At 44.1% G+C, this 17,773-nt stretch overlaps 1 protein-coding gene across 1 annotated transcript in view; it reads right to left on the bottom strand.

The window, feature by feature from the left end:
* The window catches only part of LOC133507082 (metabotropic glutamate receptor 4-like), a 149,158-nt gene that overhangs the window by 18,563 nt on the left and 112,822 nt on the right, over positions 1–17,773 (bottom strand). The window contains exons 7-9 of the mRNA XM_061831697.1: positions 17,386–17,586; positions 3,463–3,599; positions 435–1,370 (exon numbers count right to left, since the gene is read on the bottom strand). Coding sequence (XP_061687681.1) covers positions 435–1,370; positions 3,463–3,599; positions 17,386–17,586 — 1,274 coding nt within the window. The remainder of the gene's footprint in view (positions 1–434; positions 1,371–3,462; positions 3,600–17,385; positions 17,587–17,773) is intronic.

The following is a 17,773-nucleotide window of genomic DNA, read 5'->3' on the forward strand; positions in this document are numbered from 1 at the left end:
ATACATCATGGCCGGCCTCACCACTGTTTTATAAACTTTTGCCTTCATCCTAGCGTAGACTCTTCTGTCCCATAGAACACCAGACACCTTCTGCCAACTGTTCCACCCCGCTTGGACCCATTTCTTCACTTCCTTACCACTCTTTCCACTGTATTGTTGACCCCAAGTATTTGAAGTCATCCACCCTCGCTATCTCTTCTCAGTGACTGAGAAAAATTGACGTTACCAAACCAATACAACCTAGAGTTGAAGTGAAGCCAATACGATCTAAAATGTCCCACAACAGGTCAGTTCCATATGGCTAATTTAATAAATTGGACATTTTACTAATTCGGGTAAGGTTACGGCTGTATGAAGGAAAATGAGGACACGCGGTAACTTGAAAGGAGAAAAACAGTTTCCCATCAAATCACTTTAAAGAACTGTAGTCATACCTTTTCTGTGGACTGCGACGTGCCAAAGAAGATGGGGATGAAGGCAAGCCAGATAATGCAAGTGGTGTACATGGTAAAACCAATGGGCTTGGCCTCGTTGAAAGTCTCTGGCACCCCTCTGGTCTTAATGGCATATACGGTACAGGTGACCATGAGCAGCATACTGTAACCCAGCAGACAGATCAGGGAGAGGTCGGAGATGTCGCACTTGAGCACGCCGCGCGCCATGGCCGGGTTAGACGTCCTCTGATCCTCGTAGTCGATGATGGCCTTGGAGGGATCCACGCCAAACCAGATGCACACGCCTAACAGCTGCACCGAGGCCAGCGTGAACGTGATGATGAGCTGCGAAGCCGGAGAGATGAACCGGGGCGCGCTCAAGGACATGGTGCCCTGATCGAAGATGCGGTAGATGCGGTTGGTTTTGGTCAGCAGGGCGGCGTAGCTAATGCTCATGCCCAGGCCCAAAAAGATCCGGCGCAGGGAGCAGATCCCCACGTCAGGGGTGGAGATCATCAGGAAGGTGGTGGCGTAACACAGGAAGATGCCGGTGAGCAGCACGTAGCTGAGCTCGCGGCCCGACGCCTTCACAATGGGCGTGTCGTTGTACCGCACGAAAGTGACCACCACGAAGAGGGTGGCCATGATGCCCGCCACCGCAATGAGCACCGGGATCACTGCCCAGGGAGAGCTCCACTCCAGCTTGACGATGGGGATAGGAACGCATCCCGTGTGGTTCTCGTTGGGCCGCAAGTCGAAGCGGCACATCTTGCAGGTGAATGTGTCTGCCTGGTACTGGTAGCCGTCGCACCGCTCGCAGTGCCAGCAACACTGGATGCCCTTCACAATCTTCTTGCGCTCACCGGCATGACAGGCCTGGCTGCAAATTGACGACGGGATTTGACGGACGGCGCCGGGCCACTGCATAGAACGCACCTAGAAGGAAGGCAGCGGACACAGAATTCAGTATGTTTCACAAAATCAGTAAATTTCCAGTTCACCTCCCAACTTCCCACCCCCATTCCCTTTCATATACGTAGTCAGATTCATGCCTTAATCCCCCCGATGCTGTGAAATTTGCATTCTATTCCCTTTCACACAGTTGTAGTTGTATCTCTGGTACTACTTCCAAACGTACTCCAAAACTGCAAAAATTTGGAGATTGACTTCTACTTACCAACCCATCCTGGTTTTCCATTTTTCTTTCACACAACCCATGCCACGTCTCATCTAAATCCCTGATCCTAAACTCGGAAGTTGGGAAACTTGTATGTTAACGTTGACTTCCCAACCTACCCTAGTTTTTCCGCTAGTGTCTTTCACGCAGCCTGTCATGCCGGTGTTACAGCTCTGAGTCAAAGGTCCAAGTCAAAGGTTTTCAATCAAATTTGGATTTCGGGCCCTTTATTCCAATTCACACAGCTGCCGTCATACTTGTGATACTCCCTCTCAAGCCGAGAAATTGTGGTTTGAATTCAATTTCCCACCCCGTTTTGACTTGGCGCTGTTCCTTTTCACACTATCGCCGTCATTTGTCTGATGCAACATACAAAGCCGTGAAATCTGTGGCTCGATGTGCTCGCTTTCCACTTTTCCTTGAACGTCAGACCCCGTTCACCATTCCTTTTCATGCAACTTCTGTATACTGCAGGGAATTTGTGGGTCATTTGTGACGTTTGCCTCCCATCCTGGTTTTTCGATAATCAAATTAACATAACGGCCATCGTGCCTCTGATACTATCGCTAAAACGGGGTCAACTTCTGATTTGACCAGATGCGTGAAACGGGCTATGAACAGAAAATAAGCAGATCCGAATGTAGTAGATTTGGTGTTCATAGGATTTACATTGACCGCACGTGACAGTAGTCAAGATATTACGAGTGGGCTAATTGAGCTCGAGATTACTTTTACTCTTACTTGGATGCTCTATCCTGTGATGAGGTAGCTTTGTTGACACTCCCATGCTAGTTGATTGTATTTTCAGGAGAGTGCACAGTTGTTCTCCACATTCGGTGTGTCAAAGGAAACGTTCCACTTTGATTCATCACTTTTTGTTTTGTCTCAGAAGTTAAATTGTCTCGAGGTACTGCAGGGAACTCGCATCACAAAGCGCTAAAAATCAAGTAGCTGGACATCAGGATCGAGTCAAAGTCATTGCTTTACATTTGGGGCAACAACAATAGAAAAATAAACTGCTACGTCACAATACACTATCACGAATGTTCACGAATGCTACAGTAGGAAAGTCATAATTGCAGGAAATATGAATGAAAGAAGAGTGAAGCATCCAAACAAACGTATTAAAGGTCCCCCGGAAGTTATGATTGCATGATTTGTTTACATTTACAAAATCTCAGCGCTAGCCTTGACACCCACTAGCCAGAGGCTGACTTGCAGTGTGGTTGTTTACCAAGTAGGGCAGTATGAGGCTGGTGCGTCAGGCGGTTCCACTTTTTGTCCTTAATACAACCATATCGTTCTGAAAAATATGAATACATGTAGCGTTACGCCACTAATGGCTCCTCTTTGTAATTGTGTCTTTTCCAAACGTGCGTGAAGATAATGTAAATGTGACATTCCAAACAGGTCGGCTTTTCTTTAATGATTTCACTTTCATCCAGTTGTTCCCGCTCCTTTCAAACGCTGACAGTCACGCGTAGAGGAGCATTTAATTAAAAAAGACAAAGTAGACTAATTAAAGGCAGCTGGCCCATGTTGGAATTGCTGCATTCTCCTCACTAGAAGTCAGCAGCAGGTTGCTTCAAGAAGTGCAGAAGACAAAAGCCTCTCTCAAGCTCCTTCATGTTTTTCAACTTTAATCTCTTTGTTCCTTCCTAAGGCCTCTTCTTTGCGCTGTCACAACATAATTTGTTTTGTTCCTTTTATGCCGTTTACTGTTCCGAGACGGCCGCAGCCCGCGGCGAGAGCCCGCAATGTTACGTTTTTAAAAAGTCAGTGACCCCATTGGCCACAGATGCTCTTTAAATGCGTCTGTTGGGGATTTCTTTCCGATTCTCCGTCACTCACGTTGAGATGGAGTTGATCCGTCCATTGGCCGATGATCTTGTATTCTGCTGTGAGGTTTCGGATCTGGTACTGGTAGATCTCGTAGCGCCCGGGAGCGTCTCCGTTTTCGTTGAAGAGGACCGGGTTTCCCGCGATACCTGGAAGTGGAGAAAATAATCACACAGTGTTTACTTTGCACTTCCAAGAATATGCTTTGGAAAATGAACCTTGGCGGTGAACGCAAATACATAATTGTGTTGCCTTTAGTTGTCTATTTCAGCCTTTTCTCTACTGTTATTACTAAAAGGCTAAACATCCCGGCCCTCTTTCCTTCAGCATACAAAAAAACATGACATTTAACTAAGAAAATATACCGCAAGCTGGGCTCAACACATTATTAGATCATTGATTTTTGTATGATAGAAGAAAGACCTGCTACTAGTAGCTGAAGTGGATATGGAGTATTTTTATTACAGAGCTTTTACTCTGTTTTGCCTTGGTCTGATATGTAAGGTTTCGAGAATCCAAATGACGTGTAACGTGCCCTGATTACATCATCATGCAGCACGAGAGAGCACACTCGGGCACCGGTGTACTTGGGTTTGGTTTATTTATGCCACATATTTTTTAGCGTTTCGCATACAAATGCTGCGATTGGCTGGCAACCAGTTCGGGGTGTACCCTGCCTCTTGGCCAATGATAGCTGGGATAGGCTAGGGCACTCCCGCGACCCTTGTGAAGATAAGCGGCTCAGAAAATGGACGAATGGTTGATGCCTACAAATATATAATGTAATTATGAGGATAGTATTTTGTTGCAGGAGGTTAGAGATAGACTGCAGTCCGTTCTGACTTCGTCACGTAATAATTCAGGTTAGTTCACTGCCGTAGGGATCTTTTTCATAAACAGAAGACCCACAATGTTGAGAAAATTATCAGATTGAAGCAAAAACCTTGGTTAGGGGGGCTGCTCAGGGCTTTACGTTCCCAACATACGAGTCCATGAATGGCGTGCTAATTAGTTTCCGCAGTCGCATGAGAATATGTGGCGCAAGAAGCTCAGTTACCACCATATTTAATCACCAATGTACTGTTATTATGATTTTACTGTTGCATTTGCGAAGGTTGGTGATGGACTACGTGGGATTCCGATGACAAATTTAGGTTAAACCCGGTAGTAAACTAAGAACCCCATGTAAAATTTTATAGAAACCAAATTTTCTCTTCTTGATTAAAAAAAACCCCCCATCATTATATCTGAACGCACTCACAGTTAAGGCAATTTTTCCTTTGTGAATTTCCCTTTTGGAGGAAAAATGTACGTCTCTCTGTTTAGCTATCAATCTGCTTTCCTTCCTTCAAATGTGAAAATTTGGTTTAAAGTACTGTGCGAAAAGCTTGAATTCATTCTGATGAAAGAATCCAATCGTAAAATCAGTCAAAAGATTACATAATAATTGAACTGTGCTTGAATAGAATTATAAATTGATGAATACGTATGTAGAAATGTTTAAATTCTATGGCATGTATTGTGCCAGTGTCATGTAGCTCGTGTTCGAGTAACTCCATAAATTTCAGCCGTTTGCTCAGAGCGAATTTGGTCCTCATCCACATCTGTTTATACTGATTAGAGAAGCGATTGGCTGCCATCACGGCGGGCTCATGGGGAGATTAAACGCGGGGATGGATGTTATCTCGCTGCACGACTCGTACCGCCGTGAAAGGGACTGACAGAAAATAGCGACAGGCGAGGACGGGGCTCAGGATGCTGTTCAGACGAGTTTTTTTTTTTTTTTTTTATAGGATATTGGAGTCTCCTTAGAAATGGCTTGTATAGTCTGACAGACGTTGTCACTGAACTGATATGGGAAAAGCGTTAACAGGGGTTCATACGTGACGGGCTAACAGCATATCATAGAGGCTTCTGGTTCTGCCCTGGAGGTTGTGAAGAGCATCGAGATCAGAGCAGTATCTGCAGGGCGCACGCTTATTGGGCCAACTTTGAGTCTTACTTCCCTTCTTATCGAAGCATTTGTCCTTTGGTGTGAGTGTGTTAAGTGATTATTATAATTATTATCCATTCATCCATCCATTTTAATGCACCCCTTGGGGACACAAACCAGTGCAATCTGTAGGCCGGTCCCAAGCCCAGATAAATGCAGAGGCTTGCATCAGGAAGGGCATCCGACGTAAAAACCGTGCCAAAAAAAAATATGAGCGTTCATCTAAAGAATCCCGTACCGGGTCGGTCGTGACCCGGGTTAACAACGCCCGCCCCCCGGCACTGCTAACCTGCAGGGCGTCGGTGGAAATTCAGCTACTGCGGGTCGAAGACAAAGAACAGGAGGAAACCGGATTCATTGTCAGAAGAAAAAGAGGACTGCACAGAGCCTACAACTGAGTGTAGGGACTTTGAATGTTGGAACTATGACAGGAAAATCTCAGTTAGTTAGAGTTAGTTGACATGATGATTAGGAGAAAGGTTGCTATATTGTGCATCCAAGAGAGCAGGTGGAAAGGTAGTAAGGCTAGAAGTTTAGGAGCAGGGTTTAAATTATTCTACCACAGAGTCGATGGGAAGAAAAATGGAGTAGGGGTTATTTTAAAGGAAGAGCTGGCAAAGAATGCCTTGGAGGTGAAAAGAGTGTCGGATCGAGTGATAAGACTAAAATTTCAAATTGAGGGTGTTATGTATAATGTGGTTTGTGGCTATGCCACACAGGTAGGATGTCACCTAGAGTTGAAAGAGAAATTCTATTCTATTCCATTTTCTTATCCTCACAAAAGTCGTAGGAGTGCTAGAGCATATCCCAGCTATCATCGGGACACCCTGAACTGGTTGCCAACCAATCGCAGGGGACACGGAGAAAGACAAGCGTTGGACTCACAATCATACCTAAGGGCAATTTAGAGTGTCCAATCAGTGCACGTTTTTGCGCTGTGGGAGGAAACCGGAGTGCCCAGAGAAAACCCGCACAGGCTTTGCGTCACCGTGACGAGTGAATGCTGTTTGAAGACATGCCGTAATGACGTGTCACTAAAAAGACGGGCTTCATCTTTACCATACAGCAGCTCGGTGAGCCTCGCCGCCGGCCCAGTGAAGCGTTTAATCAAGGTAGGACATAAAAAGGTGTCCTGAGAGGCACAGCAGAGGGACTCTGAGTCCAATTGCTTCTGCCATCGACATTCACAAACGTGATGGGAAAAGCGTGTGCATTGTTTTTTTTTTTTTTTTTTTTTTGTAGTTCATTTTTTTTCCTAGCCGGTCCTATAGATGGTTTATTTATTTGGAAGCCTCCCACAGGTTTGAAATGAAAAGGGTGCGCGTGGTAAATCTGCTGAGTCGTTTTTCTTTGTCTCGCTGCCGGGGGGACGCAGTGCTCTAATCCACAACTGGCTTGATTCATCCAGATGTGGATTAGAGCTTCAGTCGGGCCTGCCTCGCTGACAATGCCGCCCACGTCACAAAGCGAGACGGCCGTCGTGGGAGGATTACGCTGACTTTGTGAACGAAATCGGGGGTGGGGGGGGGGAATTACAGTGCATATTAAGCACTTTGACACTATCAATATAGACATTCTTTTTTTAATTTAAAGCTTTTGTAAGGGTGGTACTGGCTCAGTATAGAAGATTTGGGGATTGTGAGATGATTTTCCAAGAAGGATCCATCCATCCATCCATGATCTGAGCCGCTTATCCTCAAAAGGGTCGCAGGAGGACTATCTATGGATAGGAGGCACTCTCGAAAGACGGTAAATTCAGGACTTTGACTTCAACGGCCCCATCACCGATCAGTACCTGACATAGCAACAATCAGTTTCAATAGAAAAAGCTGATCTTAGCGAGCATCGGGTGCACTTACACACTGGTACTCTGTCACTACCTTAATAGGCCGGAAATTTGTGGGTCTTCTTTAGCCCACACCCGTCAAAAGGCCACTAATAAGCATTGAACCCCAAACCCACTCTGAAATGAACTATAGTTAGCGTAGTTGTCACGATCAATGAAAGCTTAATGAACTCGATTGACCTGCAGTAAAGCACAAACCTCTGCCGAGGTGGAACAAATCCTAATTTGGATCAGGACCATAGCTAATTTCTTCCTCCACGTGCCGAAATTTGTCTCTATTGTTTTTGTGTGCCAGCAATATCCTGGCATCCCATTCGGCCACCACTCAGTGACCACTTCATAATCAAGCGTGATCGCCGCTAGAGTCTTGCACGTCAGCAATGCCAACAGGAACAATGTGACACTGAACACAACGTGGGTATGCACCCCTGACATTCTCCACTAAGAATTCCAAATCGATACAAAATGTCACACACATCAGCAGTTATACCAGACTGCGATCTATTGGGGTTGACAAAGCTAGAAACCGACCACAATACCAAGTATCAACTTTATTTCACTGAATTGTGAAGCACATCCTCACAACTCCTTTGAACAAACATCTACCGCGTCCTCAAAAACTGCAACACTGGCTTCTCCCTCATTGGTATGCTGCCACTTCTGACACCAATTCCCACAAGACCGGAAGGAGCATTTCCCTCAAACTAGATTCAAATAGGTTTTTGGGTGTCTGGGAAAATGTACACTGAACCATGAACCCATGCTCTGTCACACTATTTTCTGTACCCTGATTTGTACTCCATTGGGTCTAAAAAATGTACACAGACAACAACAGTAAATACAACAATGGAGGCTGGTTGGGGACACAACTGGAGTGAGCACACAAACTAAGAACTAAATCCCTTGCAACTGATTTCAAAACAGGTCTAATGTGTCTAAAAACACCACCGTCCCATCACACTAACATGTGGTTGAAGGACTAAAGATGTTTTTGTCGTCAGCTATAATGGAAATTTGAGTCGAAATCACTTAATCGATGATGTAATTTCTGCGCAGTAGATCAGTTTCGTGTCAAGACATTTTCATGTACTAGCATAGAAAGAAAAACAAAGGATTCATAATCCAACTCACCATTACATTCATGTGTAGTTGCAGTTCGTAAAGCCATTTCTATGTTCTTCACTTCAATTAGCCAACCGCTCCAAACCGTCGCAGGTTTTAGCACCGGCATCGTAGCCAGTTTCCAAAAATGTTCAACATCTTTCTATTTCATTGTTTCGACTTCACTTGTTCTATTGTATTTGAGGAAGTGACCATGCCGTTGGTCTCATTTTTGTCGCATTGAACAACCAAACAGTGAAAATCATAAAGCAATACTGCGTTGTGAATATGGCATAAATAAAATTCTTGTGAGCACACAGTTGTTCTTCCTGTCTTATGGGTCATAAGATTTTGGCAACAAAGACGAGGTTCACTTCACCCCACTACCATTGTTCCTCGCCGGCAGTCCCGATGTCCCCACTAGCATGAATATTTAAAGATTAGCGGTGATCAGAATAAGCAAAGGTCTCAGCCATGATCATCAACAACCGTCTTATTTTTGTACTGGGACAAGTGCTGTGTGCAGCAGACATTTGAGTCCAAAGTCTCTTTCTAAATTGCCCAGTTGATAGATAAGATACCAGAAAGGTGATTATCAATGGTTAATAGTAGTCGAATAATTGGTTCAACCCCCTACTACCTTCTGACAAGAACAAAAATGATTTAAAAATGGCTCTTTGATCTGAAGAAAGCTGGACTCTGACAACGACATCACACCTTCTCTCATCGCGTCTCCCTCAAGGCTCTCATCTCTATTCCGATAACATTTTTTAAAGACATCTTACGAACAGTACCCTGAAGAGTAGTTCCCACGGGATCGGAACCTAGTTTTGTTTTGTTTTTTCTATAAAACCAAACGCTATCACGATACCATTTCACTCAACAGCTATCATCCCGCTTCTGAACACTGTTTTTTTTCATGGAACTCTGAGGATACTACGCTGAAGACTAGGACCCTCGAGATTGGAACCCGGTTTTATCGGATTGAAAAACTAAAGAGCTAAGCTATTCGGTGGCTTCGTGGCCACGTCACGAACTCAACCGTAGCGGAGGCACGCTCCGTCACACTGTCGCAGGGCTCCCACTTCTGACACCACTTGTCACCACTTTGAGGAGTAGTTTGAAAACCTGTACACTGACATGGAACCAAATAGCCAAACATTTTTGGGGCATGCTACAAAACACAACTATAGTGATGCTGTGACACAGATGGCAGCTAGTGCTGGCACAGCACATCACACCTCTCTAGCGGGTAACAAAATTGAGAGAGGAAAAAAAAAAAGGAAAGAAAACTCAAGTACTTGGGTAATGAAATAAAATGGCTGAGGGGGGAACGCGACCTGTGGTGTCTGTCGCTCTCCTTGCGTCAGCGGTAGGTCATCTTCATTACGGTGGCGATTCTAGGCCAGACTGGTCAGTGTTTTGAGTCACAGATAAGAAGTGAGGCCTTGTCATGTGGCACAAACTGCTTGTCTAAACAGTCTGCTCGCATAATGAACTCCGCTGAGGCCTCCTCCTCCTCCTCCCGTTCCTACATTGAGCAGGACTCTTAATGTGACAACGTAAGCCCCGAGGTTGCAAATGCACGCGAACCGACGGCCACTTCCCTGTTGCAGGCCACTGGGGTTAATTACCCACTTGTAATCACATACAATATTTAATGAACACGGGAGCACTACACACCTTAAGAATTAACGCTCATTAATCCAACATGTGGTAACCCTACCTCAACCCCCCCCCCCCCCACACACACACACACACACACACACCACACACACACCTCCGCACAGACGCAGAAGTGGGACAGTTCGGCGAAGCGAGGCATGTTTGCCTGCTGCATCGGTCATTAACTCTTAATGACCTCTTCTTGGGAAAGTCATGCAGAATTTACCACAAGTACACTTGACTCCTGAAGTGGATCTTGTGCTTCAATACCTCCATCGTTGCTTGGGGATTTTGCCCACAGGTGATTCAATGAGCCACTCTGAGGCTGTATATGCATTTTATGCGAGTTAGACTGCAAAAAAAATGGGTTAAAATTTTGGAGGATATTACAAAAGCATAATTATGAACCAACAGAACACGAAATTTTTACTCAAAAACACTTATCCGACTCCATAAAATCTGTGTACTAACCCTTATTGCACCTCTAGAATTATAATGGATAGTTTTTAGGCTAAATTTACTCATAAACTATAAATCACAGCAAGAAATGATACATTTTTAAGGGGAAAAAATATTTCACGCAAGTAGAATGCTCATAAAAAGAAATATGTAGTATATTTTTCCTTGGATCGTAAACATGATGGCACAGGAATACAATATCGCAAAGTCAGCACTTGCTCAGGTGTTTCTAAAAATGTATTTCTTCATAGCGCAGTGATGATAACGCAGTGGCAAAAGATAGATAGATAGACAGACAGACAGACAGACAGACAGACAGACAGACAGACAGACAGACAGACAGACAGACAGACAGACAGACAGATAGATAGATAGATAGATAGATAGATAGATAGATAGATAGATAGATAGATAGATAGATAGATAGATAGATAGATAGATAGATAGATAGATAGATATCCATTATCTGAACCGCTTGCTGGAGCCTATCCCAGGTGTCAACAGGCAGGAGGCGGGGTACACTCTGAACTGGTTGCCAGACAGTCGCTGGGCACGTGGAGACAGACAACAGTCACAATCACACCTAGGGGCAATTTAGAGTCTCCAATTAATTCGCATGTTTTTGGATTGTGGGAGGAAATCGGAGTGCCCAGAGAAAAGCCACCCAGGGACGAGGAGAACATGCAAACTCCACACAGGTGGGTGCACTATTCTAAAAAGTCAGTTTTATGTGACCTAAAATTTTCTTTGCATATAAATGAAAATGTGAAATGGGTTTATAAAATTAGTAGCAGGTATAATTTAAGTTTCATAATGCTTACGTCTTGAGAAAAAAAAAAAAAAAGCAAGACATTGCAGGCTTTAAGCCTGCTGAAGGACAAAAAGAAGGGAGGCAAAAAAATAAACACTCTTATGACGGGATTGCAGCAGACAGGAAAGACTGATGAGAAGCTGCTTTTCCTCTCTTGATGAATAGAAGTGAGAACAAGTCCCAGGAGAGTCGTCGTGGATGCGTTTGAATATTTGTGCTTTGTCGACTGCTGCTGCTGAATAGGCTGAAACTGAGCTGTGAAATTGATTTGCCATAAAAAAAAAACCAAAAAAAAAACAGGGGGGGCTCTGACTTTAGATTTGTCAGTGCGGAAAATGCGATCGGAGAGAACGTTAAAAGAATCACACAGATATTAGAAAGACTATGAGAACTATCAGGAGATTATGTTCCATCTTTTCAAAAAGGTTATCTGTCATCAGCTAGCTTAGTGTGCACCCTCCAGACAGTGTGCTGAGATATGGCAGATAAATGTTTTTTTTTTTTTTTGCTAAACCGACTCCCTGTGAGCATCTGTTTTGAGCCGGGCTCACTTTTTAAGGAGCTTTTTGAAATTTCATCTTCATCGCATGAGAAACCCAAGAAGGCTGTGCTTTGTAGGCATCGTCATTATTTTTAGCGGCTACCCGCCAAAACTGCTGACAAACATACCGGTGTGTAGCAATAGATTTTTTTTTTTCCTCTATCACGAGAATGAATCCTCATAACGTAAAGTGACACACTTTTGAACAAGGATTAACCCTAACCATCCCAATCTCAACGAAAGGGGTCCCTCAAGGGTCAACTCTTGGACCCCTCCTGTTCAGCCTGTATATGTTACCCTTGGGTCACATTCTTCAGAACTTTATTTTTAAGTATCATAGCTAGTTTTCTGGCAATAAAGAAGAGATGATTGATGTTAGTCAAGACCTGGACTCACTAGCTTCAAAAATCAAAGACCAGGTCTGAAACCTTGGTGTTCTGATAGATTCTGACCTGACTTTCAGCACTCATATCAAATCAATTACTAAAACTGCCATTTACCACCTGAAGAACATAGGGTGAAGGCTTGCGTATGTCAAGCAGACCAGGAGAAGCTCATCCAATGTTTTTATCTCAAGTAGACTTGACTATTGTAATGGTCTTCTGATTATACTCTCCAAAAAGAGCATTCAAGAGCTGCAACTCATTCAGAATGCTTCAGCTCGGGTTGTGACCAGACCAAAGAGCATATAACTCCAATTATAAAGTATTTACACTGTTTTCCAGTCATCTTCTGAGTAGATTTTAAATTTCTGTCTTGAGACACATTGATTTACCTGCTAAACTGCGTGTAAATGTATTTTCTGCAAGACTTCAGTCAACAAAGCTGCTTCTGTGTTCACCCGTTTCTTACTCCTCATCATCCTTAAATGATAATACTCATCAAAAGTGTCACTTTTTCAACGCTTCAACAATTAGTGACTTAGTGGAGCCGCTCCACACCACGAAAGGACATTGTTTAGGCACGCTAGGTCGTCATTCGGCGCTCATGTCTGGTCTTGACCCTGAAGAAGTTACCTTAGCTATTGTTTTTATACATCTGGACAGTTTCAATATCTTTTGTGGGCTGATGCAATTATATGGAGTGGGCTGCGGTGTAACCTCGAGGCAACCTGTCTGGTCAGATGAAACCTCCATGCACCGTTGAAATAAATGCGTTTAAGGTTTGATGGATCAATAAAGTTGTGTCGTATCTTGTCTCCTCTTAAAAGGCCTCGGTGGTTTCATACTTTAGCTCTGTCTAAGACTTCCTGTGAGGCTGTGTTTGCCCACAAGTTCATGCCGACACGTTCACACACGTTTACATAAAACTACTTGTCCACTTTTGAGATCAAATAACGTTTGGGGGATACTTCCCTTTGGAGGTTGCACACTGTGTCTTTAAAGATAACAGTGTGGACATGGTCTTTTTCCCACTTGTCTCCCAGGCTAGTTTTAATCAGCAGCCGACCCCCATGCCCCCACCTCACCCCCCCAAAAAAACTTAAAAGGGGCCGAATGAAAGTCAAGAGTCGCTTTAGGCAAGTGTCTCTGCTTTGGAGATTTATGGGAATTCAGGTTAGCACGATAAAAGGTTCATGAGACTCTTAATGGTTGCTGTGACACGTATTCATACATCAAGTTGTCTTATGAAACCTACCAAATGTACAGATTCACCGCTATCCACAGAAAAGTGAACATGTACCAAATAATTTAAATGATGACGAATGTTGGGTCTCAATTTATCTAATAAATGGAGGCTTAAAATTGTTTTTCATCAAGGTCACATTTTGCGACAAGTTTTGCTTTTACTTGTTTGGTTTTTACTGTTTTTCATGGACCACTTTTTTTTTTATTGGGGACCACCCGAGGGCCGAGATCCTGACATGAACCACCTGTAAAATTTGCTAACGCTTAACCCTAACCTTACTAACCATAGCCTAAGACTGACCCGATCAATTTGCACCCTTCTCCTAAAACTGAACCAACTTTAACTCAAGTAACCCTCCCATCCCTAATCCTAATCCTAAACTGAAAAATCATAACCCCTAGCCTTATTTACGCGAACCCTGATTACCCGTAACGTTTTACCCATAATCCCTACGAACCCTGTTTTTAATCCTACAACCCTAACCCAGCCCTAATCCTAACCTAACAACCATAGCTCCCAGCTATATTAACTCTACTAAATGTAAACACTAATCCCCAACAGAAACCCAATCCTGCCCTCTATCTGCCACAGCCCTTATCCCTGAATCAAACATCAGACATAATCCTAATCCAAACCTTATCACTAAAGGCCACTTTATACTCCCGGTGTCATGCGTTCGAAGCCCGCATTGCATCATGTAACTAACACATTGCCTCGTGCAGCACCTCTGCGTAGTTTGTGCGTAGCTTGCCACCGACACTCAAAAAAGGTGGAGAAACCCGCAGAACCCATCTCGTGATTGGTCTGTTTTGTCACATAGTCAGCATTCTTCCTGGCTCCAACTACCACCTTCGAGGCACCTTTTTTTCTAATCTATTTCACATCACAATTAAACACATCATCCGATCATTTAGGTAAATTTTTTTCAAGCGGACCCAGTTCCACGGCCGCCATTGTTGTTGCTTTGTTCCTTGTCACGTAAAGAAAACCAAAAACGGCGCCCAGAAATTGTCATGCTCCTGGCATCCTGCCCAGGCTGGGGGTGGCCAGCCAATTAGTCGGCACACACCTGCACCTTGTTTAGGCTGATTACGCCCGGTACTTATAGGACCCGGTGACGACTGGTTCTCCGCCAGATCGTTGAGGTTCATGCCCCGTTCCAGCACCTCCGTATCTCTGATCGTATTCCTGTGTGTACCAACCTACGCCTGTTCTCCGACCGACACAGTAAGCGTTACTCCTTTGACACTTCTGCCTTCCTTGATCGAGTGTACCGACTCCTGTCTGCCCGCTGATCTGCTCTCTACGCCCGACGTCCTGATTACGGCTGCGATACCTGACTGCCTGCCCGATCCCCGACCTTGGATTAACAAAGCTTTTTCCCGAATTACCTCTGCGTCTCCCGAGTCCTGCATTTGGGTCCACCCTCCCTTCCGATGGGTCGTGACAGAAATGACCAAAATGTGCTGAGGAAACTCCACCCGGTGGCGTCCTCGCCAATTCTAGTCATAGTGACACCTCTGACTTGGACAACCATTGCAATACATTTTCAAAAATTGCACACATGGGTTGCTCCTACTTATGTGTGGGTGTGTCGCAGTGATGTCAGCCCTTACCCTTCCCCCAATCCTAACCCTAAACCGCATGCTTGAGTATAAAGTGGCCTAAGCATTATCCCTAATCTTAACCTCTAACCCAACCCTGAGTGTCTGAAGACCTCAAAGTGCCTTCAAAACCCACATCTCGATATTATTGCAGTTCTGAATATTGGTCTAAAATGATCCCCATTGTAGTACAAACTAGACTTTCTGCTGAGAGCCAAGGTAATGCAACGTGTATTAAGTCTTTTTCAATTAAAAAAAAAAAAAAAACACCTTCCCAGCGAGAGGCTCTTCTTTCCTTAAATACTTTTTAAACTCATCACTTATGGATTAAACATTCAATTGACATTCTGCCAGAGCGACAAGTAGATATTAATTAGAATTGAAAGGAAAAAGACAGCTCACACAGAGCACAACTTCAAATGAATAATTTATCTATAAAAACACTGCGCGACCGCCCACCTACCCATGCACACACATACTCACACACACACATACTCACGCACACACACACTGGGGTCTGCGTGAAAGAATAATAATTGTCTTAAATTGCTGCCCCCCCCCCTCACCCTTTTTTTATGAAATGAAATTGTGGATCAGTGTGAATAAAATGAACAATTTACATGTTAGTCACGGAAGAAAACATGGAGGAAATCCAAAATAACCTATACTATATGAAGGTTGTTGTCATAAATATGTTTAAAAAGCTTAGCAACATTCTCCAAAGTCTGACTCTTATTCGTGGGAGTGGAAGTCTTTCCTGCATGTCGTCACGCTTTCTTGAGCATCTTGGGTAAAATATTATTCAAAATATGACTCATTCTTGGTTTAACATGGAATAAAGCATAAACATGGAAAGATGATCTGTTCAGGGGTGGAACAGCTGTTGAGTGTGTGCTTCACAGTTCTGAGGATCGGGGTTCAAATCCCCGCCTGTGTGGAGTTTGCATCTTCTCACCGTGCCTGCGTGGGTTTTCTCCGGGTCGGCGTTCCGGTTTCCTCCCACATCCCCAAAACGTGCATTCATTGGAGAGAGATTTCTAAATTGTCCGTAGGTGTGATTGTGAGTGTGGCTGTTGTATGTCTCCGTGTGCCCTGCGATTGACTGGCAACTAGTTGAAAGTGTACCCTGCCTCCTGCCCGATGACAGGTGGGATAGGGTCCGGCACTCCCGTGACCCTCGTAGGGATAAACAACTCAGAAATTGTATGTATCTGTTAGGCGAGGCCTTTATTTGTTCAAATGTCTTTTTTTTTTAAATACTAAACAATGTTACGTATTATTTTTGTATCACTGAATTCAAGACCAAATGAAATGCAGCAAGGCAAGCACTAAAGCCAACCCGGCGGAACAAATCAGATAAGTGCCCGGAACATATTTGGGAGTGACCACCCTTGTACTGGAACGCTAGCAGACGCCTGCAAAAAGGTGTTTAGAATATGCACCCGGGATTCGACACGATATGTTTGTGTGCCTCATTCGGTGCCGCTATTCCAGTTTCAACCGTTTTCGGAACCCGCAGACAGCATGGCGGCCTTGTGATGAGCACATTTATCTCGCGCTTTTTCGTTTGGGGTTTCGAAACCCGGCTCCAGGCTTCTTGTGTGGAGTTTTATTGTTCTCACGTCGCGCTTGTGTGGGTTTTCTCAGTGTAACCCCGGTCGGCTTCCTTCCATATGCCGCAAACGTGTTCAGTTGGACTTTCAATTTTGTCTGCAGGTTTGAGAATTATTGTTCATATATAGAGTATATGCCCTTCGATTGGGTGACAGCAAATGCAGGTTTTACCTTGCCCCCCAAGTGAAGCCACCTGGGATTTTTTTTTTTTTTTTTTTAAAGGCCCTAATTCTGGGCTCTTTAGCTTCATGTGCCGAAGCAGTTCTGATGGCTGCATCACCTCGTTTGCAAGCCTGTCACGGCATATTACGCAGAGCGCGTTTGGCGCTGTGCAAGTCAACTAGCAACACGCCGGTACCTTAAGTAGAACTGCTGATATGGTCTTAAATACAGCTTTCTTTTTCTGGGAAGTTATACGCTGTTTTTCTGTCTCATTATTTTGTCCGTCCCCTTTTCTAAGAAGCTCTTCAAGCATGTTTTTCTTTTTTTAATTAATTTAATTTTTCCCTGCTGCCCATATCATACGACAGAGATGAGCTATTTCACAGAAGCACAAAGGGGTGCAGCTGATTTTTCAAATAGTAATAATCAATAAAATGTTTTTGTTTGTCAGTGTGGCTCAGTACAAAATGACCTTAGAAGTCCAAATGTATTTATTTTTTATCAACTCACCTTTAAAGTTAAGGCGTCGTATGTGCTTGAGCAGGTGTGTGCCGTTGATGGGGTCCATCTTGGCGCAGAGGCCCACCTTGCCCGGGCATAGCTCCTGATGCATGTTGTGCAGCGCGTGGGCCATGGAGTAGACCGCATCGATCACAAACTGCACTTTGCCTTCTTGTTCGTAGTTGGAGTCTTTCCCGATACGCTCCTGATCTGGAAGACAGGCGTGGCGTGACGTGAAATTGCCGTCACTGGGGAAAGCAATGGGCAAACCTCCATGATTTCGGGGAGTTAAGAAACTGGTGAATTCGAAAATAGTCTGGAAATGGAGTCACTTTCAATACAATGCATACCTGCACCGAGGCAACTTAGTTATCAGAAGCATCTTTATTTAATTTGG

This window comes from Syngnathoides biaculeatus, chromosome 10 (assembly GCF_019802595.1).
Source record: "Syngnathoides biaculeatus isolate LvHL_M chromosome 10, ASM1980259v1, whole genome shotgun sequence".
Lineage (NCBI taxonomy): Eukaryota > Metazoa > Chordata > Actinopteri > Syngnathiformes > Syngnathidae > Syngnathoides > Syngnathoides biaculeatus.